This window comes from Marmota marmota, unplaced genomic scaffold (genome assembly GCF_001458135.2).
Source record: "Marmota marmota marmota unplaced genomic scaffold, marMar, whole genome shotgun sequence".
Lineage (NCBI taxonomy): Eukaryota > Metazoa > Chordata > Mammalia > Rodentia > Sciuridae > Marmota > Marmota marmota.
In genome coordinates, this window is record NW_025999842.1 from 66,318,390 (window position 1) to 66,343,621 (window position 25,232).

The 25,232-nt window shown below is 40.7% G+C and overlaps 1 protein-coding gene across 17 annotated transcripts in view; it reads right to left on the reverse strand.

Moving 5' to 3' along the window:
* Positions 1 to 10,649: 10,649 nt before the first annotated feature.
* Positions 10,650 to 25,232, reverse strand: part of Syne1 (spectrin repeat containing nuclear envelope protein 1) — a 373,023-nt gene continuing 358,440 nt past the window's right edge. For 14 of the 17 annotated variants that reach the window (XM_048800010.1, XM_015502320.2, XM_048799993.1 and 11 more), the window contains 6 exons: positions 24,203 to 24,403; positions 22,895 to 23,023; positions 21,258 to 21,470; positions 20,170 to 20,262; positions 18,769 to 18,827; positions 10,650 to 11,600 (listed from right to left, as the gene is read on the reverse strand). In XM_048800010.1, coding sequence (XP_048655967.1) covers positions 11,360 to 11,600; positions 18,769 to 18,827; positions 20,170 to 20,262; positions 21,258 to 21,470; positions 22,895 to 23,023; positions 24,203 to 24,403 — 936 coding nt within the window. In that variant the 3' untranslated portion in view covers positions 10,650 to 11,359. Of the gene's footprint in view, positions 11,601 to 18,768; positions 19,880 to 20,169; positions 20,263 to 21,257; positions 21,471 to 22,894; positions 23,024 to 24,202; positions 24,404 to 25,232 lie in introns of those variants that run through there. The other 3 variants (XM_048800046.1, XM_048800043.1, XM_048800029.1) reach the window with 2 other exon arrangements.

A 25,232-nucleotide genomic window follows, 5' to 3' on the forward strand; every position in this document is an offset into this window, starting at 1 on the left:
ACCAGGGACGACTTTTAGTCCTTATTTCCAGGTACTCTTTACCACTCCCCATGAAAGCAAAAATATGACTATCCTTGTTTTACAGGTGAGGAATCTGAGGCTTAACACAGTTATGTAACTTTCCCAACCTCAGAAATGGGTGAAGAGCAGATATGGGCTGAGTCTTCCTGACCTTATACTTGAGTAATAAGAAGTACCACTTGGAGCTTCCTAGAAATTATTAAAGTCACAGAGTTCATACGAAAATATACTAAAGGACCAGAGAAAACACCAACCAATTTTGCATTTTAATGAGCTTTCACATTTACGAGTAGAAAGAAAAAAGTCAATGAACTTTTAAGGCAAATGTGATCCTTTAAAGCAATATACCACCTTGACCAGAAGGCCTCTTGTGGTAACTTTCCACTTTTGAAGAATCATGTTCCCCTTTTCCACCTAGGAGGTGGCCATTCCCCAAAACTATAGAAATGCACACAGGTCAGTTGTCCCCTAGCTGAGATGCTTGGGACCAGAAGTATCGTGTATTTCTAAGTTTTTCAGATTTTTGGATATTTTCGTGAACTTTACCCGTGGAGCATTCCTAATCCCCAAATCCAAAATCCAAACTGCTCCAAAATCCAAAACTCTTTGAGCATCATGTCAGCACTTGAAAGGATTCAGATTTTGGAGCATTTTAAAGATTTCAGATTTTTGGATTAGGGATGCTCAGCTGTATAAGGGAAAATTTTCAAGTTTATGAAAAGATAGGAGGTTTGAGGAGAGAATCTTATTTTAATTACTTGGCAAGGTTGGTTCCAACTGGTTAAAGTCCCAGATTATAAGAATCTGGCTCCAGGCAGAAAAAGGAACTGAATCCAGAAATGGTAGAAATCAAGGTTGGCTGCAGCTTCTTCCTATGGAAAAAGTAGCTAAGCCTTATCCCAGGAATGGGAAGGCTAAATCACAGAAGTTATAGCGTCATGGAGGAATTTTTCATCCATATTCTGTAATTGCATTGAGGCAAAAAGATTAAATAGGTGCTCTTTCAAATTTCCTGTGTCCCATTTGACTAAAGTGTCCCCACTGGTGAAAGTGTCTTGTTTTGTCCCCAGGAAAAGGTGCTAGGACCTCATCCAGGTGGTCAAAGCATCCAAAAACCTGAATGAACAAGGTTTATCACCTGCCCAACTATGTCACCATCCCCTTCTTAGTGCCCATTCTGTGAAGACACTCATACACCCCCCTCTTATTTATTTACTTACTTATTACAAAAATACAATTATATGTATACACATCATATTGTTCCTTTTCTTGATAAGAACATCAGCAATATTGAGATGTACAGTTCTTGATTATTAGCTGTATTTGTCATGCTCTGCAAAAAAAAAAAAAATCTCAAAAACAAATTCAAACTTATTCTTCCTCTCAAACTCAAGTTGTGTCCCTTTGGATTCTCTTCCCAGCCCCCCACCCCAGCCTCTGATAACTGTCATTCTGCTTTCTGCTTCTGTAAATTCAATCATTTCACATTCTGCATATAAGCAGGTACACATACACTCCCTGTGCCAACGGGATGTGCCTAACTCTGAAAAAGCAGCCCTGCAGGCGGACTGGAACCCTCAAATTCTGGACATCAGCATTGGCAGCCAAGGGAAGGACCCAGGCTGCTGGCCTGGCAGGTGTCCCAACTAGGAAATGAGCAACACAACCTGGGAGTGGCCAAAGGATTTGCCGAACCCTCTGTGCTCATCACTCACAGAAGCAGATGCCATTTCCATTCTCAAGACTAACATTAAAGTCTTGTCCCAGGGCCCTCCATAGAACCCAAGGGCAAGGAATGGGGTGGGGGGAAGAAAAGGAAAGATGAATTTTTCATGGATGCCGCAGGGTTGTCTTTGGGGAAGAACCCTAAAGGGCAGTCAGATAGAAGTGCAGCAGAGGGGATCAGGTGCTGAGTTGCCCCTGCAGGACTGAGTTCCGGAAGTCTCCTTGGAGAAAGGATTCTGCCGGCTGCATGCCACCACTAATGGCATTTGTCTTAGGCAATTCTATCTCTTGGGTCAGCACACTTGTTCTGTGCGGTGTCCCAAGGACGCATTTTTAGGCATTTTGTTTGTTTCTGTTTTACAACACAAAAGCCATTGTTAACTCAAGGCCTGGACTGTACTTCTGGAGGTTACAAGGCTACCTAAGGTCCTGCCACGACTTCCCTCTGCGGGTGCAGAGTAGGAGCCCGCAGAGTGAGGCCCTGCTGGCTGCACACACCTGGTTGGGCTCAGGGCAGATGCTTCCCGCGGGGCTGTCAAATCAAAGACAGAAATCTGCCCTCCGTGCTGTGCCTATAGTTAACAATATTGCTCTGTATACATGCAAATTCATGGAGGGCAGATGTCCTGTTATGTGGCTTTTGTAACCAAAATTTAAAAAGAAAAATAGAAGAGGAAAGAAAAAAATTCTAAGCTGTTTTCTTTTTCTAAAGTATATGGGGGAAGAAGATCTGGTAAGCTCTTCCCAGTAGACATTTTTAAATTCAATTTGAAGCTGGAGGGAACAGCAATAAAATACTATAATTATCCCTTCATACTTGCCTGGACTGTTTCAACACACCACATATATTCTGTTTAATCCTCATATCAACCTCTGCAGAAGGAAGTATTATTATCATCCCATCTTACAGAAGAGGAAACTGAGGAACAGAAAGGTTAAGTAACTTGCTTGTTAGGAAGTAGCTGAGTTGGAAATTCAGCCCAGATGTTTTGGCTCCAGAGTTGATGCTGTAGGTAGATTTTCCTGAAGACTTGGACGAAAGGGCTTTATGAAAGCTGCCCCATCTGTTCTCCCATTCTGATCCACAGGGTGGCCAGGACAGGGGTGAACACAGAGTAGGACTTGAGCCCCACCCAAAACCAGGCTTGAGTGGCATATCTCCTGGGAGGTTACAGAGAAGGATCAGAGTTCAAGGCAAATGCAATAGGATGATTGGTCTCTGAGGCCTGTGTCAGGAAAGGCACAGGGAGGACCTGCCCCACCCTTCCCCCAGACACTTACTTCGCTGCCTCTGATGGCCTGAGGGCACCGATATGCAGAGTGACTTCTGGTGGTAGACAGCAGCTTAAGAGGTTTTTGGTTTTTCCTGAACTAATGAGTCTCATGAGGACATCTCCCCTAGGGAAACTCTTCTCCTGGGATTCTGAAAGTCCCCTGGGCAGTGAGACTTGTCACAAATTGGTGGCTTTTGTCACTTTGTTATTTTTCCTTGAAACCAACCAGGAATTCAGGATGAAATCTAGAGTGAAGTCACCCAATAGGATTCTGCTACTTTGAATAAAGGACCTATCACCACTTATTTGAGGCATACACACATTTTTCTTCTAAATTAAAAAAGCAAATCAAATATTGCCTCCTTATAGAACAACAGAAGTGCCTTTTTATTTTTTAAAATTATCATTATTCTTACAAAAATTTGGGTCTAAAAAGCCAAATAATAACTGTCAAATTTAAATAATAAAAATGTTTAAAATTGTTTCTCCCTATGACTTCAGTAACAATGTCATGTATTTCATTTGTGTTGCTCAGAGCAACTTCTTGCCTCATGTAAGATACACTTAGCTTTCTTTATACGAAATTTGGAATATATTATACAAATTATTCTAGATCTTATTCGTTAAAATTTGAAATTATATGGTAGGTATCTTCCCCTAATCAATATGTACATAGATTGATCTTATATAAAAAATGGTTGCCTCATAGTAAATACTATTTATTAAACAAGCACAAACTGACTGGCATTGAGGTTATTAAAAAGAAAAAGAATATTAATAACAGGAGGCATATATTTCTTACGCCTGATTGGTTTTAAGACAATTGTCTATTCTTCTAAAAAAATGCCATAGTAATTCCTTTATATTAACTATAAAAATGATTCCATGGAGAGTGTAGATATATTAGAAGGAAATACAAGCCAACATTTGCATAATCTTGGAATGGAAAAGGCCTTGTTGATACAAAGTTCAGAATCTACAAAGGAAAAAAAAACATATCAGATTTGATAACGTACCAACTAAAATGTTCTGGTAACTAAAAGAACTGTTAAAGTTAACACAAATGATATAGAGAGCTAATTTCCCTCATATACAAAGAGTTCCTTGAAAATATAAAAAAAAATAGAAAAATGGTCAAAGGATATTACAAATGAAACAATTAACATATAAACTAGTCATGAAAATGCAAATTTTATAAACAATTTGCTACTGTTGCCTGAGTTGGGCAATATTTTAGAAAACTGATAACATCTAGTCCTGCCCTTCCCAAACTTGTCCATACAGGGGAATTGTCTGGGGAGCTTCAAACAAATACAGATGCACCATGACCAGTACTTGTTTTAAATCCTGGGGCTGTAAGTTTTCCAAAGTTCCTGAGAGATTTGAAAATGTAGAATTTGGACATTAATAATTTGGGAGCAAATTATTAATTAATAATTGGGAGGTTCTAAGAAAAGGTGGGACTGTAACTCATCATGACTTTCTCAGAAAGTAATCTGGATGAAGTCATTAAAATGTATTAAAGGTTAGAACATACATACCTTGTAATTCAGTAATGCCACCTTGAAATAGGTGCCACCTTAGAGAAATAAAAGCCATGCTACACAAGGGTATACTTTCATGTCCATGCAAGAATGTTTACTGCAGCATTGCTTAATAGCATGCACCTGGGAGAAAACAACTGTTGAGAAAAGACATGATTATTTCATTTAGGGTACTGTCCCCCAGGTCCATTCAAGTTGTGGCAAATACACAGAGACATATATTTAAGGCATCCGATGCAGTGTCTATGGCACAGCTTATGAGGGACTTTGTTTTGATACAATTGTGGCTTCAAATTCACAGAGACAGAGAAAGGATAGCTGAGGGGAGAGGAGAATATGGGGAGATTGTATGTCGAAGGACACAAACTAGTAGATAAGTAAGATGAGCAAATTTAGAGATTTACTATCATTGTGAGGACTAAATTTAAATTGTATTGTACTAGGCATTCTTGTTAAATGAGTAGATTTTAGCCACGCCTACAAAATTTTTAAGTGAGATGATAGCTCTTCTACTGTTTCACTATCATAATTATTTTACTGTATATATATATATATATATATATATATATATATCCCAGAGCATCATGTTGTAAGCCTCAAATATACACAATAAAATTTAATTAAAAATATACTGTGATATTCAGTGCAGTGAAGATGAATGCATATGTACAGACATATCTGCAGAATACAAGTAAGTGAAAAATGCAAGTCACTGAATAATATAAATAGCCCTGATTAAAAACAACTGTGTATGTTATTTGAGAAAAGTAAAAAGGCAATAGAAAGGTAACATAAAATTGGAAAATGATCAAGAGAATGATAAAAAATTTATCTTTAGAAGAGAATCTTTTGTAATTAAAATAGTTGATTTTTTAAAACAATTAGCCTTTTAAATGGACACATATACAAAGAGAGAAATGGTGCCTGTCCTAAGATTATTAACAATTACACTAGAGTCACCAATATATGATACTAGTATATTGAGAGTTACAACATATTTGTGTTATATATTTGTATTATTGACTTGGGCATTTTATTGTATTTATATATTATACATATGTATTATCATTATAGTCAGTTATACTATATACACAGCAATGGCCAGATAGATCAACAGCACAGGACAGAGTCCAATCTGAAAATCCAGATTCATGTGGAAACTTACTGGTTGATGAAGTTGACATTAAGAGTTATGGGGAAAGATGGGAAACTTGCCATGGCAGCCAGGGGGAGGGTTAGAGGGCTCTAGGATGGGGCAATCTGGGGCAGGCAGTGGTCTGGAAGCCCATCTTGGAACCCAAGGTGACACAGATGCTTCTGATTAGGAACCGCACTTAGGAAACCTCTGGCAACCTGCATTCCTGCAGCTCCCCACCAATCTGTACAGCTCACAGAAAGGTGCAGTGCAGGCGGAGGGGGTGGGCTGTGCTGGGTTCCTGCCTAAAACTGTGGACTAGGGTTGGAGGTAGCTTCATGAAACTGCTGTGGATGTTTCCAACTACTTGGTAGCTTTGCCTTCTGAGCCAATGACTGCCTCAAAATTGGTACCAGCAGGGTTCAGAATTGGCCTGGAGTGCACATCTTCAAGGCCCTGGTATGCATCTTCTTTGAGGAAGTTAGATTTCTTCTGGACTACCTATGGCATCCGATGCAGTGTCTATGGCACAGCTTATGAGGGACTTTGTTTTGATACAATTGTGGCTTCAAATTCTTTTATGTTCTAATGACTGTATTGAGTAACAGGTGAAGAGTTTTGCAAGGCTGATTCATTTTCCCAGGACCTTCGTGGTTTAGAAAGATGGCTCCCAAGTCCCACCTGGCCTCCTTGGCTCCCAGATTCAGCATTCCTCATGGTTCAGCTTGGATAGTAGTGCATTCACTGCCTGGTTTTTATGATCTATTCTCAACTTTTTAAAAAAAATTATTTTTTATTCTTATTTGTTATATATGACAGCAGAATGCATTACAATTCATATTACAGATATATAGCACATTTTTTCAGATCACATTTTTTTTTTCCAGAGGCTGCAGGAAGCTGCTCAGCAGAGACTCCAGTAAGTGCCCTTGGTCTTCCCTGTTTCACTGATTCATCTGAAAGGGAGGTGGTCCCTATTTCAGGCCTCTCTGTGATAGTCCCCAGTGGCCTCCTCCTGGATATTGTGCAACTCCATGGGAGAGGTTAGGGAGAAGCCAGGAACTGAAGAATGCAAGTCATTCCTTTTCAGTTTCTTTATCTCTGAGTTGCTCTAGGTATAATGATCAACTACAGTTATCACAATGTATTATCAAATCTAAAACTGCAATAACCACTCCCAACAGAATCCTTCCTTTCCTCACCCAAATTATCTTTTTAGTGCTGCACATGCTAAGCAGAAATTGGCTCTAGGCTTGTAAACCACCCTGTTTCCATAGACTGACAGTCACTCTTTTTAAAAATACATCCTACATTGACATAAATTGGATGAGAAAGTTAAGAGGAGAGGAAATTTGTATGTAATTACCCATTCAAATGGGTAATTAACAAGAAGTTGTGAGGTCCTGGCTGAGACTCAGGATCTTAGAGCAGTTCAGGCCACACAGTGCCATTTACTGGGTGCTGCTCTTCCCAGGCATTTTGGGCTTATTTGACATGTGCTTTCGGACTATTTTAATGGGTGTGCAATTGCCTGGAGTTGATTGGTGATGAGGAGGGTGGATTTGCTGGGCACAGAGCAAAGAATCCATCCATGGCACTGCCCTGAGTCTTACCCAGCCCAGTTCCTTGGGGGCCCTGCTTCTCTGGCCATGATTAGCTTGGATAAATTATTTCTCTCCTATATTCTTTGCTTTATAATCTTTTATATGGCTTGCCAATAAAATTTCTTAGCTATAATTGCTTAATATGTGGCCTTAGGGTATAGGCTATAAATCAGTCTATCCCAACCTGCCCTCTTACAATAAATCTCTGCCCTCAGTTTGCTGAATTTCCATTCTGAGTCTTTTGAAGGTATCTCTTCTCACTTCTTAAAAATTAACAAGGGGATTTGTTGTTGCCCAATCTTCCAGGCCTGTTCCTGCTCCTTGGGCACAATTTTCTTTCCTTCCTGGATTTCTTATTGTCACTACTTTTAGTTTCTAAGCCTTTAATTTGCAGCTTCACTTTATGAATTCTCTCTGTGTCAACCTTCTCTAATAATTCTTGTGTGCTTGTGAAAATCTCAATACCAAAATGTTACTATCCTTCCCTTCTCCGCCTTCCGGTCAATTGGTGGTTCTTTGATGGTGCCTTTCCTTACCCATCATACACTTGGGACATTATTCTTGCTCTGCAGGCCACAATAGAGCTCCTGACAGTCCTTGCTATAGAAATATGAGCCCCTTCGACTGCCATCAGTGTTCTTCATCTTCTTTTAAAATGCTGTTTCTCCATGAAGCCTTTGATGTACACATCCTTCTCTCCATTGCCAGGGAAGCTGCTGGGTGCAGGGGAGAATGCTCCTAAGGGGACCCGGGGCCCCTCCTTCAGAAGGCACTTGAGGTTGTGAGGCCTCCGACAAAGGCCCTGGTCTCATCTTTCTTGTGCATGGCTCTTATTCCATGGGATGAGCTATATCATCTGGGGAAAGCCCTGACCTCCTGGCTTCAGTGCTTATATCCCCCAGGGGTCCCTACTTCTTTATTCTTCCAGTGCGCTGTTAAGTATTCAGAAAAATTAAGGAAATGCAGGTCACACACCCCAATGAGCATGTCACAGGGTTTTAGAAAGGCAAAAATTGTATTGTACTCTAAGTTTTTTCTTGATTAGGGCTGGCATGGTGACATACACCTGCAATCCCAGCTACTTGGGAGTCTGAAACAAAAGGATTACAAATTTGAGGCTATCCTTAGCACTTTAATGAGTCCTGTCTCAAAATAAAATTTTGAAAAAAGGGTTGGAGATGTAGCTCAGTGGTAGAGAACATGAAGAGCAGGTGTACTGCAATAGAGCCCCAGTACAGTTAAAAAAGAAAGAAAGAAAGTAAGTTAATGTTTTTCTCTAGAGGGGCCAGGGGTGTAGCTCAGTGGCTCAGCATGTGCTTCGGATATGTGATGCCCTGGATTTGATCCCTAGCACAGCAAAAAGAAAATAACATAATATAAAACAAAATAAAAGAATTTTTTTTTTCTCTGCAACATTCAACATTGGATTCTTCAGTGACGGGAGATGCCAAGGAAGTCAGTTACCTTGTTTGGAGCAGAAGTGCTTTGGAAGTCCCTTTGTGCTCACCTTTTCCATGCCTCCTGCCCCACATTGGTGAGTTCCCTAACAGTGGCAAGGTGTGGTGGGGAAGGGGGAACTGCTCCAGGACAAGGCCTCTGCTTCCAGGCCTAGGGGCCAGGAGCGACAGAGAAATGAGGGAGGACTGACCCTCTTAGATGGGTGCACAGGAGCCCTTCAACTCCAATCACCATTCTCCAGGAGCAGGAGGACTGGACACGTAAAGCATAGTTTTGTCTTCTCTATAAAAGAATGTCGCTCCTGAGGGCATGACAGGTAGGGGAAAGTAAAGGTGTAGCCTGAAGGTAGAAAGCACAGTCCACATAATAGAAAAGCCACAGAAGGAAGTTTGGTTCAGAGGAGTCTGGAGTATGGTAGAAGATCCACCAAGAAATCTTCATGGAGTAGGTGGCTTGTCAGCTAAGTCTCGTGAGGGAGGAACAAAGGGAAGGTGAGAATAAAAAGATGGAAATAAGAAAACATGGGGGAGGGGGGATAGTAGAGGATAGGAAAGGTAGCAGAACATGACAGTCACTAGTATGGCAATATGTAAATCAATGGATGTGTAACTGATGTGATTCTGCAATCTGTATATGGGCTAAAAATGGGAGTTCATAACCCACTTGAAGCAAAGTGTGAAAGATGATATATCAAGAACTATGTAATGTTTTGAACAGCCAACAATAAAAAAAAAAAAAGAAACAAAAAAAAAAAAAAAGAAAACATGGGGCATTCTTGTCAACGGTAGGAATAAAGCCACCCAGGCACCTGCTTAAAATGCAGGCTCTAAGGTCCTGCCCCAGGGGTCAGGTGAGGACTGATATGAGCCCGGGAATCTGAAAGCTTCGAAGCCTCAGGAGGCTGCCTGGGATGGCACTCAACCTTCATGCTCCATGGAATGGAAGCCAGGGAAGACAGAGCACCTCAGTTTAGTTTCCATATTGGATTTAGAACAGGTTTCATAAACTCAATTACTTACAGGTTGTTACAGGCAATGAGAGACGTTGATGGGTTATAAGCACAAATGGAAAACTGTCCCTTCCAGTTCTTAAAGACAAGCCAATAAGCCCCAGCCATTGTTGCCATGCAGGGTATATGCTCAAGGTGCTAGAGCCTTCTATTTCCAAGAGAAGCATGAAATCTGGGTCTTGTGTACCCTCCTCTCCCTAAATTATTAAATGACAGATTAAATGCCATGAGTATCACATGGTTCCACGAGGATTGCCAGTTGGCAAGGTCAGAGGGGCAGAATAAAATCTTATGTATTTGGACTTGAATGACAGGCCGAAATCGTACTTAATGGGTAGTCAATGAACAAGAGAAGGTTTTGTAGCAAAGAAGGAACCTGGTTTATTTTGTTTTGTTTGTTTGTTGTTATTCTTTGGTATCAGGGATTAAGCCCAAGAACTCATACATGCTAGGCAAGTGCTCATCCACTGAGCTACATCCCCAGCCCAAAGAAGGCACTGGAACAAAAGAGGGCTTCAAGAAGGTTCATGTGGCCGTTGTATACCCCTGGATGGATCAGAGAGGAGGCTTTGGGCAGGAGTTCCTAGGAGGTGCTTCCAACTGTGCAAAGCAAATGGAGAAGAGAGGGTGAAGATGTCAGGAAGCAGGAATGCATGAGGTCTGATTGGCTGTGGAAGGAAGAGGGAAAAAGCGATCCTCTGGGTTCCTCTGTGTCTAAATATGTAATGTTTCCAAGCTTCCTTTTCCTTTAATACATACTGATTTTCCATCTTCACTCATCCCACAGAAAAAGATCAAGTTTCATTCTGATCAGTGCCTGCTTAATAATGAAATTTAGAATCTCTTTTTTTTTAGGGAGAAAAAAAAACACAGACAAAATATTGTACAGTATCTATAATAAATGCAAATAAATCAATACAAACAAAACTTGGCTTTAGCAAACTGTACATACATAAATATCTTTTTTTAATACTATAACATTCAACTTTTTTCACATAAAGCCTTCCATAACCTTATTTATTACATCTTTTTTTTATACCTTTAAAAAAAGTGCCTTGAGAATTTACAGCTTGTGCTTCTAAAGCAAAGGTTAGAATATCATGCCCAAAAGGAAAACAAGGTAAAAAGGAAGCTGCCATATAAGCTCTTAAAAATTGTATGTTACAAGGTTCTAAAATCTCTTCAGCACTGATTGGTTGGTAGATTGTATGATAAGGGTCCTTGGTTGATTGGGTGGTGGAGCAGCACCATGGGAAAGCTGCCCAGGTGGTCTACTGAAGTCCTCAGCTATGCATTGAATGGGCCAATGGCCCAGAATTCATGAGTCCAGGAAACTTTGAATGTCCTTACTTCAGTGCTAAGGCTCAGAGTCTGGAACGATATTTCTTCGAAACCTTCCATTTACTCTCTTCCTGTCATTGTTTATCAACCACATCTGAAGCCGTGATTTGCACACATGGATATGGAGGAGAGCTAAAGCTGCCACATGGAGGGCCTTCATCAAGATCAAATCCTCTGATGGTTTGGGCTTGCTGCTGGCCCAATCCTCCTGATGCTACCAACACTTCTGTAGCAAGCATCTGCTTGATTCAGAGTGGAGGAGGACCATTTGTGTATCTGAGCATGGGGTGGAACGACCGGGCAAAATTGTTGGAGAGGGCACAACTGTAGTCTTCCTCTGACATTGGTACAAGGCAGGCGAGCCCCACGAGGAGCAGCAGGAGGAGTTGAAGGGGGAGAGCCGCCCGGAGGACTCTGAGCAGGAAGGCTCTGCCTGACCGAGCTGGCCGTAGCTCAGAAAGGGAGGAATCGGAGCCACCTTTTGTGGACCTGAGAGAAGAATCAACATAAATAATCAAATAACTCAAGTATTAGGTGGATGTTGCCTTTTGTTTCTGCACCTTCCGGGAAGCCAAAGGGCCATGCAAACTTGATAGTGGGTGGCCATCCTTCAGCAGTATGCCCAGGACTCCCCCCACCAAAGGAAGAGTTTCTGGAAACTGCACTAACAATACCCACGTCGTCAGTCAGCTAAAGGTAACTAACTGGGTTGAAATTCCATCCCTTTTATCCCTTATTTTGGTAAATTTTTTTCTATCAATAAAAATAAATGCTCTAAATACATTTTCCAGCATAAATTAAGGATATCCAGGATAATTAAAGTGTAGATGTTTGAGGCATTACATTTTTGATTTAAAAATATCAGCGTTATTGTTAGGCAAAGTTAGTTGTTGTGAGAGAATCATACAAAGTACCCCATCTAGCCATCCTGGGTGTGTTGAAATCTGCACCCAAGGATAAAAACTGTCCTGGTCATTTGGCACAAACCAAGGAACTTTACTTAGAGTCTACCTGGCTTCATCTTGCACTGAACCAGCAACTGGCTCTGACATCAGTGGATTCCAAAGCTACATGAATAAGTAAAAGCAATGGCACCCATCTAAGAATTATTGTTAAAGGACATAGTTTCCAGGCTGATCCTGTCACTAATTATGTGGCTTTGGGAAAAGGACACCATTTTTTCTGGAGAGGACGGTTTGTCATCTTGAATCCCTTCTAGACTCAAAATTTCCTAGTTTGTGTTTATCTTCCTTTTAAATAGTACATTTGAAAGTAAGCACAAATTTTCAGTATTCGTATTAAAGAGTGCTGGGAAATTTTGAATATGAAAGTGGCTGCTGATTTTGGTGCTCCTGTTTTCTCTTGAGAGTAGTCATTGGCATTTTGTTTGGTCACTGGTAGAATAGATGAAAGGTACAAATGCTATTACAAGAGGTGTTTCGTATGCACCCACACCTACACAGCATGAGCACAAAGAACAGATGTACAAAGAAGACACAGTCCCACACACTGAGGATGAATTAATTCCCTAATGGTTTAATAGCACTAAATGTAAAGACATCGAATGGGAGGCTGTTGGAAAAATATGAAGATGTAAAAACTGCATTAGTAACTGCAGATTTGGCTCATAAGAATACTCTGCATTTTAGCTCACCTATTAGCTGTTAATTTCTAAAGACAGATTACCCAAGTGTCCACGGGGGATAAATGGCACCTGAGAAAATAAGTGTTAAGATAAAAAAACCATATAATCCCCTTAAAAGGGAATACAGGGACTACGCAAAACTCTTTATTAAACCATCAAAGTAACATGAGAGATAGATTAGTTCTGCAGAAGCCCCAAGCAGCTCTGTTCTGCACACTTCCAAGCATGCTTCTTGGAGTGTAATGGAGAGAGAGAAAAAAAAAATGACTGGTCTATATGAGGACTTTTGTTTTTTTCTGAAGCTCATGTCTAATGGTGGCATAACCTTGAACAACCTGCTTAGAATTCACCTCTAAGTGCCAACCTTGTCATCAACCTCTTCAAATTAGACTTGGTGGTCTTCCAACTTCTCAGTTCCATGTCTTATGTGATTTATGACTTCTAATTTGTCAGTGTTAACAGTCTCCCAACTGAGAGGCTACAAGAGTTCAATCACCATCTAGTGGTTGAATTGCTTAACTATCCTATGGTAAGACCAGTGAGCTGTTCCTAGTGAGCTGAAGAGCAGAAAAAAAGAAAAAAAAAAATGTATGTTTTGTGGAAATACAGTAGAGCATTAAAAAAAATGTCATATACCTTACTGATGAAAGGGAAAACAGAAGCATGTCAAGCTATCTAATTATAAAATACTCATCTTGAGATCAAGCCTCTTTAGACAGTATCTAATCCATCTCCTAATTTGGGAGATAAGTAGCTAAGGATAGTTAACATTCATACTCCAGATTGCTAGGCAACACTCTTAAGGAAGCATTTATCTTGGATTCTCTCATTTAATCTCACAACAGACCTCTGAGGCTTATTAGCTTCAGTTCATAGGTGATGAAAAAAGTGGCTCGGAAAATGAAGCAGTTGGCCCAAGTTTACCTAGCCAGCAAGTGGCAGAATCTAGATTTGAAGCCTGGGATGTGAACTACCAGAACATGGACTCTGTCGAGAGCTACACGACTTGTCCCAAGTATCAAGATTAAAGGAAGAGCTCTAGCAGGAACTCAGAGTTTCCAAATCCCTGCCCACCACACGCTTGATGAGGCCATGATTTTTTGGTTGGGGATTATGAATTATAGACATGAAGGTCAAATTTATGACCCACGTATCTCACATGCAGAAGCAAAGAAGAAATCTTTGCATCTGAAGGTATTTTAAAGTGGTTTCTTTGTGTCTAAAATGCCTCTAGTCAGAAAGCCTAAGAATATCACACCTATCACCAAATCCCTGTGTGGACACAAGGACATTGTTTTTCCAGGCAGGTGTATAATCACGGGCAAGTAAATTCTCTCTCTAGCCTTCAGTTTGCTTGTTTGCAAAGAAACGCGATGCCCTAGTACCCTAAAATAATTTCAGTCTGACAGTTTATGCTTCAATGGTTTGTTTCAAAACATCGTGAGGAAGATGGAATAAGCTACCCACAAACTCTGGATTGTGTTTTTCTTCGGCATATCCTTCCGTTGACGTGAAAATATGACTTGGCAAACACCAGTCACCACTTGTAACTGGGTGAGTTAGAACAGAATGGCCCCATCCTACCTCATTTCCAAATATCTAACTGATTCATTTTCAATAGGAGACAATTTAAGACTTTAGTGATGGACAGGTGTGTATAGAGTTGATAATGCAACCCACAGAGCGGGAGCACCCCTCTTTATTAATCATTAGCTCTCCTGAGCAATGAGGTCAAAGATCAAGATCAAATCAAAGGCTGTTCATTGGCTAATTCTCTCCTGAGAAAAACTAGAAAGATCACTATTTTGGGAATATGGACTCACATGTTAAGGAGGCTTTTGGAGGACATGGCACATTTAACAGCATCAGAGCATTTTTTTATTAAAATGTAATTGGTGCATGACTTCTAATGTTTAAGAATGTCAACATAGGGAACAGAAATGGGCTGAGAAAAGGTCAAAGAGAACAGACAGTACCCAGTGACTGTTCCCACAGTTGAATGCTCTTAAAAACATCTAGTCCATCCACCAAGAAAAGTGCCCACTCCACTTGGGGTAACTACCAGTTTCAACATGCTCAAATTTGCTTCTCCTTGAGGATGACTCTGTTCTAGAGATCTTAGCACCAGTAGATTCATGATCCCAAAGTGAAAGGGTATTTTTAATATTTATCTATGGACCTAAGGTCACCCAAGTTTTGAGAGTCTTGGGGACTTGTTGACTAATCACTGGTCATTCTCCACTGATCTTACCATGTCCATGCAAGCAAATGCAGGTGGTGTTTAGATAGGAAAACTTAAACATGTGAATGTATTCAAGGAAGGTGGTCAATGCAGGTATTTTAGATAATTCTGTCCAGGAAAACATGGTCTCCTCCTCTACTGCAAATATTTATTTGTTTCTCATTGTTCTCACTCCTTCAAATTTCTGAGTAAATAACTGCCCAGGTGTTGTTGTTTTGTTACTGTCCCTAAATAGGCTATCCATGATCTTGTTGCCTGCCCCTTATAAGTCTTTGAAACTGCAGTGTTTATTTACATATAAAAATATGGCTCAGAAGACAAGTTCCCAGAATCAATTTAGGACTCCAGTCTCATTTTGTTTCAAATTAAATATTCTGGCTGTTCCTATACTACCTCAGGCAGCCTGGGGACCTGTTCTGTGAGTCCCCTTACCCACTGACAGTCTTTCAGTAGAGTGGTATTGTTAACATGTCAGGGTTAACCCGGGAGAGACCTCAGTTCCTGCCTGGGTTCACGTGCCATAGGGTTCTTGTGCAGGCTAGATGAGGTAATATATACACAACACTTGGCATGGCACCTAGAACATATTAAATACTAAATAGATGTCAGGAACTTGTCATTATTATCTATATAATTATACCAAGGGTATGTTGACTCATGCCCCTGGGGGTTGGCTGGATTCAGCCTCTGCTTTCAGGAAGTGTTCCTGATTGACTAATATTAATTTCAAAGGTGTGACAAATTTCTCCAACTGCCTCACTTGTTCCGAGAAAGACTGGGAAGGGCTGAATCAAAACAGCAAAAGACGTACCTCTTGGAGCCTATCCCCTACAGCTGTCCTTGGAGTATGGGTGGGCACCCTGCCTTCAGGGCAAACTGCTTTATGCTGAGCTCTTTGAAAGCTTAGAATAAAGAGATACCCAGGAAAAGTGCAACAGAAAAGATTTGAAAACAAATTCCACGAGATACGGAACAGCACTTTGAGCAAGACTTTAGTGTACATGCAAAAACACCCACTGGCTTGCTTAAATATATTTGACCACCTTGGATGGATTTTTAAATGAGGCCTCTTTTCCCTTTCAGTGTTTAAGCCAGCATTTGCCACTCTCATTTCATCTTAATTTTCTGTGCAGAAGGTGCCAAAGACTAACTGTGTCCACGGCAATTCTGCATTTTATAATTCTGAGTTTTCAGATGAAGTCATCATTCACTGTGCCTGGACTGCAGAGCAATTATTTTTTTTGTCCTGCTGAAAAGTGGAGTGAAATCTTTCCACATGTCAACTTCAAGACATCTACTGTAGAGGTTTGAAGTGGTGATTGGGTTAGAAAATTTTAAGTCTGATGTATGAAAATTGTACCAGATGGACCATCACAAACATTGCTTTGAAGCACATTTCTAAGGTATGTTTACCCTCAAATAAAAATCATGAAAATTATGAGTTATTATTAGTGTGTGCACAGATTTTTTTCAATTTCTTATAATTTTAGGAATTATCTGAAAGCCTCTTATTATTGGTGCAACAAGTTTTTTAATGAAAGAAACTATATTATATTAATTATGTAGGCCTAGGACCTAAATGTAGTAAGTATTCAGTAACTACTGGCCTCAGTCCCTATGCAGGTTTAGAATATTAAATGAGGACACAGAATTGTTACCATCAAATCAAAATAAAATATGTAACAGGCTAGTATATTATTTAAGTAACCACTCTCTTCAAATGAACACCTGGGCTTTTTTAACAGAGCCCCTTTTCCTTCTCAGAAAAAAATGTGTATCTAAAATGTTCTTGTTGAACTGAGGGCAACATTCTAAACTCCTGTGCTTCAGCGTTAACCTTTCAAATGTGCTGGGCCAGTGCAAGATCAAATGCAAGGTATCTCCAGTTGCAAGGTAAAGGGACACCATGGCAGCATGGATTGTGAGTGAAGTCCACTCTCCCCTGGAGCCTCTCTGGTTCACTCTCAGGTTTGGGTGAATCCAAGCTAAAATACCAAGGAGTTGAGAAGCCTGGGAACATTCAACCATAACCCGTCTGCCAAGGTGTCTGATGAAGGACACCATTCTCGTATTCCACCCTCTCCCGAGTAGCCAAGTGGACATTGTGCTGAATGCTTAGAAAGATGTTAATCAACAGTGCAGGGCAGAGCAGAGCTGAAGGCGTCTTGTGGACGTGGCAGAGAGAAGGTGGCTGTCTCAGCTGTAAAGTCCTGTTAGGAGGTGTGTGGAAGCTCCTGCTACCCTAAGAGACATTAGGGCTTTGATGTTTCAAAAGATCTGTGGACTGTCCAAAATAACCGAGGGAGCCCACAGATGTGATATTTGGAAACCGTAAGGTGATTTCTACCGGTGTTGAACAAGAGGGTAAGAGGTTTTCACTTTCTCAGCTCCACCATTTGGTTTGACCAAAGAATTGTTCTCTGGTTTCCTCAAAGGAATGCTATGAGGATATTCTTCATCTCTGCTCATGGCACATTAGCAATGTGTGGGGAGAAGAGAGATTATATAACACAATAATCTGTCCATAGTACACGACTGTCTTTTGCTCTAGGGGCCGAAGTAAATATCAGAGCCCCCTCAGATGTCCATGATCACCTTCAAAGTACCTAGGAGTTTCTCCAAATTTCATTGCTATTATTTTGTTATGGAGATAGGAAAAAAAGATTCCACTAAATCATCTTCAAACAAAAAGGAAAAGGAAAAAAAATGGTAAAAGGAGACTTAAAACCAGAAAGCATATCAAAATATCAAAATCCTTTCTGCGAGACTTTGATGGACCAAATGAAATAGCCAGTCCTTCAGGCCACAGCTGGAAAACTAAAACTCTTACTTGGTTTACAGTTCTATCTTTCCTCATCCCCACCCTCCTTCCAGGAATTTAGATTCCTGCTCAGTGGAGATCAAGTTTCCAGGGGGACAAATACTTTTCCAATAAACTGCTTGGGATTAGAATAAAAAATAAAGAAAGAAAGAAAAAAAAAAGAAAAATCCAGCTTCAAGGACAATTTTTTCATTAAAAAAAAGTTTTCTGGGGAAACATGAGCTGATTAGTGGAAAGGCGAAGGAGCACAGACATCACACCAACGACAGAGAAGGCAAAGCACTGCTAACTGTGGAACGGGGATCTCAGACAAGGCGTGGAGCAGGGAGACCAGCTGAGAGCGGCTCTAGAGAGCACTGCTCCTGGGTCCAGAGGAAAGAGTCTGCCAAGTGTGAGGAAGGTGCGTGGCTGAGTGTGCTGGCGTTTTAGGGCAAGCCAGAAGAGAAGGAGAAGGTGCTTATAAATTTTAAGTGAAGAACACCAAATTAGGACTTGTCATTTTGAGAAGCCAAAACCCACAATCTGGATAAAACAGGAAGATAAAATAAAAAGCTGGGGATGTTAGTATATTTTATGCAGATTTGTGGGTTCTGTAAATGGTAAAATAATTTACTGATTGATTACCTGTCTTATTGTAAAATCTAGAAAGAAAGAGGATGATGAAAGTCTGCCATGAATCAAAAGGTGGCTGTGCCACAGCCGTACTGAGTCCTTGTGGACACTCAGAGTACACTTTGTTGGGAAGGACCAGATGGACTATGTGTAGCCAAAATTTGGATAGGGTCCAGATTTGTGTTTTACTTTTAGAAATGCATCTTCCAATTTACTAGGAAAGAGTGTGGGCAGAAATGAGTGAGGCAGACCACATACAGGCCTCCCTACATCATGGACCATTTTCATCATCCTCTTGGAGTTCTAGAACAGTGTGGAAACCAGGAGAACAAGGTACCTGCTATTTGGACTGCTGACAGAGGGTCCAGGCTGTGAGAGACTACATTTGCCTCGTGGCTGTTTGCAATGAACAGGGGTAAAGAAAGAAGAATGTTCAGTCCAGGCAAATAAAGACAAGCTACTGATGAAAATCAAACTAAAAGTGCAGCAAAGGAACAACGAACCAAATGAAATGATCAGTACCCACGGATCAAGGAAACTGGCTTTTCTTGTGTCGAAGAAATAAAATGAATTCACATCTACATTATTCATCCTTAAAGAAACATAAGTTGTGGCGTCCACACCACTGTGGGCATAATTTCCCTCACTTTTCATGGAAGAAGCACAAATGAGTGTGCCACTCCAGTGTCTCCGCATATTTACTATAAAATTAGACATAGCCTACTATGTACGTCAAAGACACTTTACATATTTTTTTTTCACCTTTTGGAGCACTCCAACCATATTAAAATTTTGGACTATCTCAGGACATTGTTGTTTATAGTGATGGAGCCCAACAAGTTACATCAAAGCTAAAATTTCAATGGAAAAGCCAGTATTCCTTTACATTCTTAAACTAGGATCTACAGGAAACTAGTGAATGTAGTAAAAAACAATCCTAAAACGAATAATACGTTTGTCAGCATAGAACATAAGTGTCTATAACAAAAAAAAGTACAAATAAAATCATTACTTCTAAAAACTGAAAAAAAAATGGATGAATAAAATCATAAAGCCAGACTAAAAAAAATAACAAAAGAAAAAACAAGCTTCTATTTACACAGAGAAATCAAGGTATAGAGGGTAGCAGGGGCCAAATTTGTCTTTTTGTCCTCACTGTGCTCTGGTGAAGCGGCCCCCACCAGGGCCTTGAGGGTGGGTCTGCTCGAGTTGTTGCCACTTCAGGGCAGAACAGTCACGAAGCAACTTCAGGACCACCACTCAGAAGCCCCTCAACTTGAGGAACAACAGAACCACCCTTTAGTGGATGCACAGGATGTTCACTGTGCCCACCTCTGGCTCAGGCACTTTGTACGTGGCAGCCCATCTTGGTTAGGTGGACACAGCAGTGGTGGTTTGAAGGAAGGAGTCGCTGAAGGGACACAGGAGCACCATTCTGGAAATGGCCACTTGAGCAAAAGCAAAAATAGGCATACATATACTTTTTTTTTTTTTCCTGCATACCAACCACACGTTGAGTCCTGTTTCTTTTTGAAAAACAGAACTGCTGTTTTCCATTCCTTAGCACATGCTGGAAGGGCACGCGGCAGGGCTAAGAGCAGCTCTATGCTGGTGACAGCCCTCTCCTGCCTGGGGACTCCTGCTTTGAGCCTGTGGACCCTGTGATAGGCACAAATACTCTCATACCCCAGTGTCCCTCCCCCCACGGGTGACCTGAAAATGAACAGTGAAAATTTACCGATTTCTGTCTGTTCGGGGTGCTTCTTCCTGATGCAGGACTCACAGATCCCGAGGTGTCCAGCTCATCAGCAGAAGACCAGGAGGACAAGTCCTATAAGGGGGAAAGTTCTTTGAACAAGGCCACAACCCACAGCCATGGCGGCTCTGTATACACAATGTATTTCCCACCCCAGCCCTACGTCGCTTCATCTCCTCCATAAATTCAGACCATTCCTTGTGAAAAATGGAATCAGACAATTGCAAGAATGGGACCTAACCCTTCCAGTGCACTGGGGCTTTCTGACTGCAAGCTTGGCCCTTCTGGAAATTGCAGCTTCAGTGTTGTTATTGCAGCTTTACTATTTCTTAGTGTCATGGATGTGAATGAGCTGATACTGGCTTGGGAGAGATGTCTGCCTGAGGCTCACTCAGGCCAGGCCTTGAAGTCAGAAACAAATGAGAGTCATCCAGGAGTCTACCTTATGGAATCAGAGAAAGCCTATTCTTTCTGGCACAGCTGCTATTTAGAGTGGATGGCTCTTTTTCATGCTTATAGAAGGACAACACATTTGTGTGGATGACAGGGTTTCATGATTGAATGTTTGCCATCTCTCCAAGCAGTGGTGGGCCTACAAGTATATTTCTTAAAACAAGAATATTACCATGGCACCGTGACTTGAAAAAAAATAGGAAAGATAAATGAGCAAAAGACCATGTTCTATGAATTAATTACCATATACATAAGAATTCATGCCTTTCAAGTGTTGAATACAAAACTCGTGGGCAATAATTGTTTGCTCTACCAGGGCTATGTATCTGAAAATGTGTGAATTCTTAACTAAACAAGGGAGAATAAAATGCTACAGCAGTGGTGGTAATAGGGTTGGTAGCAAACAAGTACAAGACATGGTTTAGATTGAGGAGAATCAATAGTAGCATACTGTCATGAAAAGCTATGAGTCTGCTTTTTTATTTGGAGGCAGGACTTGGAGCAATAGTGCCGGAGGTGGACATCCATTCTGGTAAGTGCTGCATTTAAAGCTTTTCTACCACAGGTGGAGAGGATGACCTTGGCCTTCCTGTAAACAGAGGTCTGGCTAGGCTTACCTGCTGACTGCTCGACATGTCCAATAACTTCTCCAGATCCTTGATATGCCGACTGACCTCCTTCAAGAGAAGTTTGAGCCGGTTCCCAATAACATGGACTTTTTCTTTGGCTTCTAAACAGTCTGTACCTTCAGCATTCACCAGGAGTTGGCCAGACATGTCTTGCAGTGAGGCCACTCTGAGCTGGGACTCCAACAGCTCACGCCTTATTTGCTAATGTATGGAATAGGAAATATTTTTCTAAGAATTTGTAATAGCTGGAGTAAGTTCCCAAAGTGAGCAATTATATCTGAGCATCAGAATGATGGGCTCGCACCCAAAACAATGCTGCAGCTCCTGGCCTGGGAATTGGGGACTGGTGTTCTAATTCTGGCTCTGCCAAAAATGCTCCCCAAGGCCTCTGAACCTCTCCGATCTGAGTTCCTCATTGGCTGCCTGGTCCCAGTAAGTGTTTTTATAAGGTTTAAATTAGGTGATGCATATGAAAATACTTACAATGTAAAGTACCATGAAAATGAAACTTAGTCTTTTCAACAGAAAAACAAAACATCTAGATATAACAAAATTCAGATATGTCCAGGCATACTCTGATATCTGGTCATGATTTTTAAAAAGATACAGCTTAATGCCAGAGATCAAAGTTGAATGAAAACATAGCTCTTGTTTTCTAAGATCCTTATGGTACTAAATTAAAAACTGCTAATTCTGCAGTTTGGTAACTCTTTTTTTTTTTTAAATATTTATTTATTTTTTTTTAGTTTTCGGCGGACACAACATCTTTGTTTGTATGTGGTGCTGAGGATCGAACCCGGGCCGCACGCATGCCAGGCGAGCGTGCTAAGTTTGGTAACTCTTAAAAGTTAAGATATAACATTTAAAAAATACAGAAAGTCACAACATGCAAGGTATTTTTCTCCTAATGGAACTCAAATATGCTTTCTAATCATCTATCAAAGTTGCGAAATACAGCATCCTTTATATTGTTCCAAGATCATTATAAGAACCTACCCAGCCTAGCATGGCATAAATTTCTCATTCAAGAGAGAAATTAACTGTGGAAGGTAATTCTTTTGTTGCACTTATCAATGAATTGTTTAGCCAATAAAAGGAAACATGATTCTTTAAGTCAATTTCTGCTTGAGTTTAGTGCTAGAAAAATATCTTGATCCTTAAGAACTGGTATATTTTGTTTGTCAGATAATGACAGAGAGTGAACGCACTGTGTTTCTCTTTAGTTTTGCTTTCAGAAATCTTGGTGCCAAGGTTCATGTTTCATCGGTTTCTCTTAACAAGGCCTGTATCTTTCTATTTTAATTGTTTTATGTTCTTTTACAATAAGCCACCAAATAAACTTTTGGGGCATCGATACAACATATAAAGCTTAAATTAAAAATAAACATAATTCATCAAAAAGCTGCCATAATAAACCCAAGATAGTTGAGATTAACACAACTAATTAATGAAAGGTAAGAGTAATACAAATGAGCAATGGCTGAAGTTGGCCGATGTCATCTTCTGTGCATATTTGTTTCACAAAAACTGAAAACCATAGGAGTTAAATTGGGGACTTCAGTTGGGGTATGAGAGATTATAATGCAAAAGGTAAAAAACCAAGCAGAGGCCACGAGAGTTCTTACCATAAGCTGTTTATGTTGGTCCTGAAGTATCTCTGCATCAAGGCTGGCATCGATAGGGACAATTTCATTTTTCCTCCTGTCAATATTCTCCAGCATCAGAAGCAAACCATGGCTCATTTCATGGAAATCCTACCAAAATATACAAACCCTGGATAACCTATTTCCCAGAATATATTTCCATTCTTTCCAATGGCTACCATTGGCAAATGCACATTGATTTTAACATCAGTTACATGACTCTTTTCTGAGAGAGGCCCTGGTGTTGATGATCTAATCTTGAGTTCATCTTCTTACCAAAAGCATCTCAATTATTACTTGGGGGAAATTTAGATATAAAGTAAATTGGTATCAAAATACTTAATTTCCCACAGGAAGAGTCATGCTAATAGTTTGGAAGAAAACAATTCTCCTCTTATCTCTTTTCAGAAAATCTTCCCATGTTTGAAGGCCTAGGCCCAATCCCATCTCCCCTTCACTCACCCACTTGCTCAGTGATTCAGCCTGCAGTCAGTGAAGGTCTCCTATGTGCCAGAAGCTGCACTAGGAGTGGAGGCGGTGTGCAACAACAGCTTGGGTACCTGCTTTCAAAGAGGCTTCACCTCCTTCATCATCTCATTGTGCTCAGAATATGACCCAAGCTCCTGGCCAGGACCTGCAATGCTATGTGGGATCTGGCTCTTGACCACTTCCCCCAGCCCTTTTGCTCATTTTTGGACTCCCTCACAATATTTTGGTCAAACTGGCTTCTTTCATGTCCTAAAAGATGCCATGCCCTTTTCTGCTTCTGGGACTTCTCATCCATTGCATCTCCTTCTTAGCAACATCCTTCCAAGGTTGGTTCAAGGGACTTTAGAAAGCCCCTGACTTTCCTCCCAAAGTGGCTTTCCTCAGTTACTCTTGTCTTGTCTTCCTAACAAAAGCAGAGGCTACACTGTATTATAGCTGCTCCAGTGACCTATCTGGCTCACAGTGGAAACAGCAAGTAACTGTGGCAAGAATGGATAAATAGATATTGCAATATCTTCCTTTGATCTTGAAGAAATAGCTGTGTGCTCAGAAGTATGTGTTGAATGAATGAATGAAATAAATGAATGAGTCAAAGAAGGAATGGCAGAACTTGAGAGATGGGAAGAAAATGAGATCTGAGTCCTTACACCTCAGTCACGAGTACAGATTCTCCAATAACTTGAAAAGTTTGGAGGCGCAGTTATCTCACTCAAACACTGATCTGGGGGAGCAACTGCACCTCTAAGGTAACTGAGATATGAACCTATGGCTTCAAGTCTCCAAATGCCAAGCCCCACCCACCTGGCACTGCATTAGTGCGTCCTGCAGCAGTCCCCGCCAGTCCTCCAGCAGAGAGCACACCCGGTCCCAGCGCCCGTTCATCTGGGACAACCGGTCCTGCAGGTCCCGGCTCTCCTTACTGTCAGCCTGGGTGAACTCAGAACTGCAGAGATTGATGGAGAGGATGATGGCTTTGCGGTGGTCCACGGCTCTCTGAAGCTCCTAAAAGAGAAAGGCGAGCAATCAAACAAGAACCATAATGATAAAAACATTTTAAAATGTAGTTTAAAACTCTGGAACATGTTTTACTCCTATAAAAAGATCCATTTATTAAAACCGGCCTTTAACAGGACCATTAAGGAATAGATGATGAGAGCCACTGAGAATGATACTGTAATCACAAAAAATCAATTACAGGACACTTGACAACACGGATAGATCTTTAGAAAACCAGATGTATGAGAAATCCAAACCTGGATGAGCATTGATACCTGAATGCACACAAAATCCCACATTTTTCAAGAGTGCATATGAACAAAGAATGACTAGTAAATATTTCAGAATGGTTGCCAAGGCTCTGAGGAATAGGAATGCAAAATCAATGAATGAAAATGATAAATAAAGCAAAATGGAGCTTTGAAGGAAGAAATGATAGCTACATGCAATGAACTAAGGAAGCTGTTGAACTTGATTTCTTGCACAGTAGTTCAGCCACAAAAAAAAAACAAAACAGAAACCTGGCTCCAACACTTTTGGGCAGCTGGACACCTGCTTTTTTTTAAAAAGAAAATCTTGTGCATAAAATGATTGATTTCTTAATCCTCGTTCACTAGACTAATGGTGCTCAACTTGTGTGCATAAGAATGAAGTGGTGAGTTTTTGATAGTGGGTTTCAGAGCCCAGAAACTGTAGGCACAGGGGCTCACTGGCTGAGAACATCACCACATCACAGGCCATATTCTTGTGATGATAAAGAGAATAAATTGGGTATTTTATGAGCTAAACAGTTTAGTTTGATGTCACCCCCCCAAAAAAAAAAAACATGACCGAT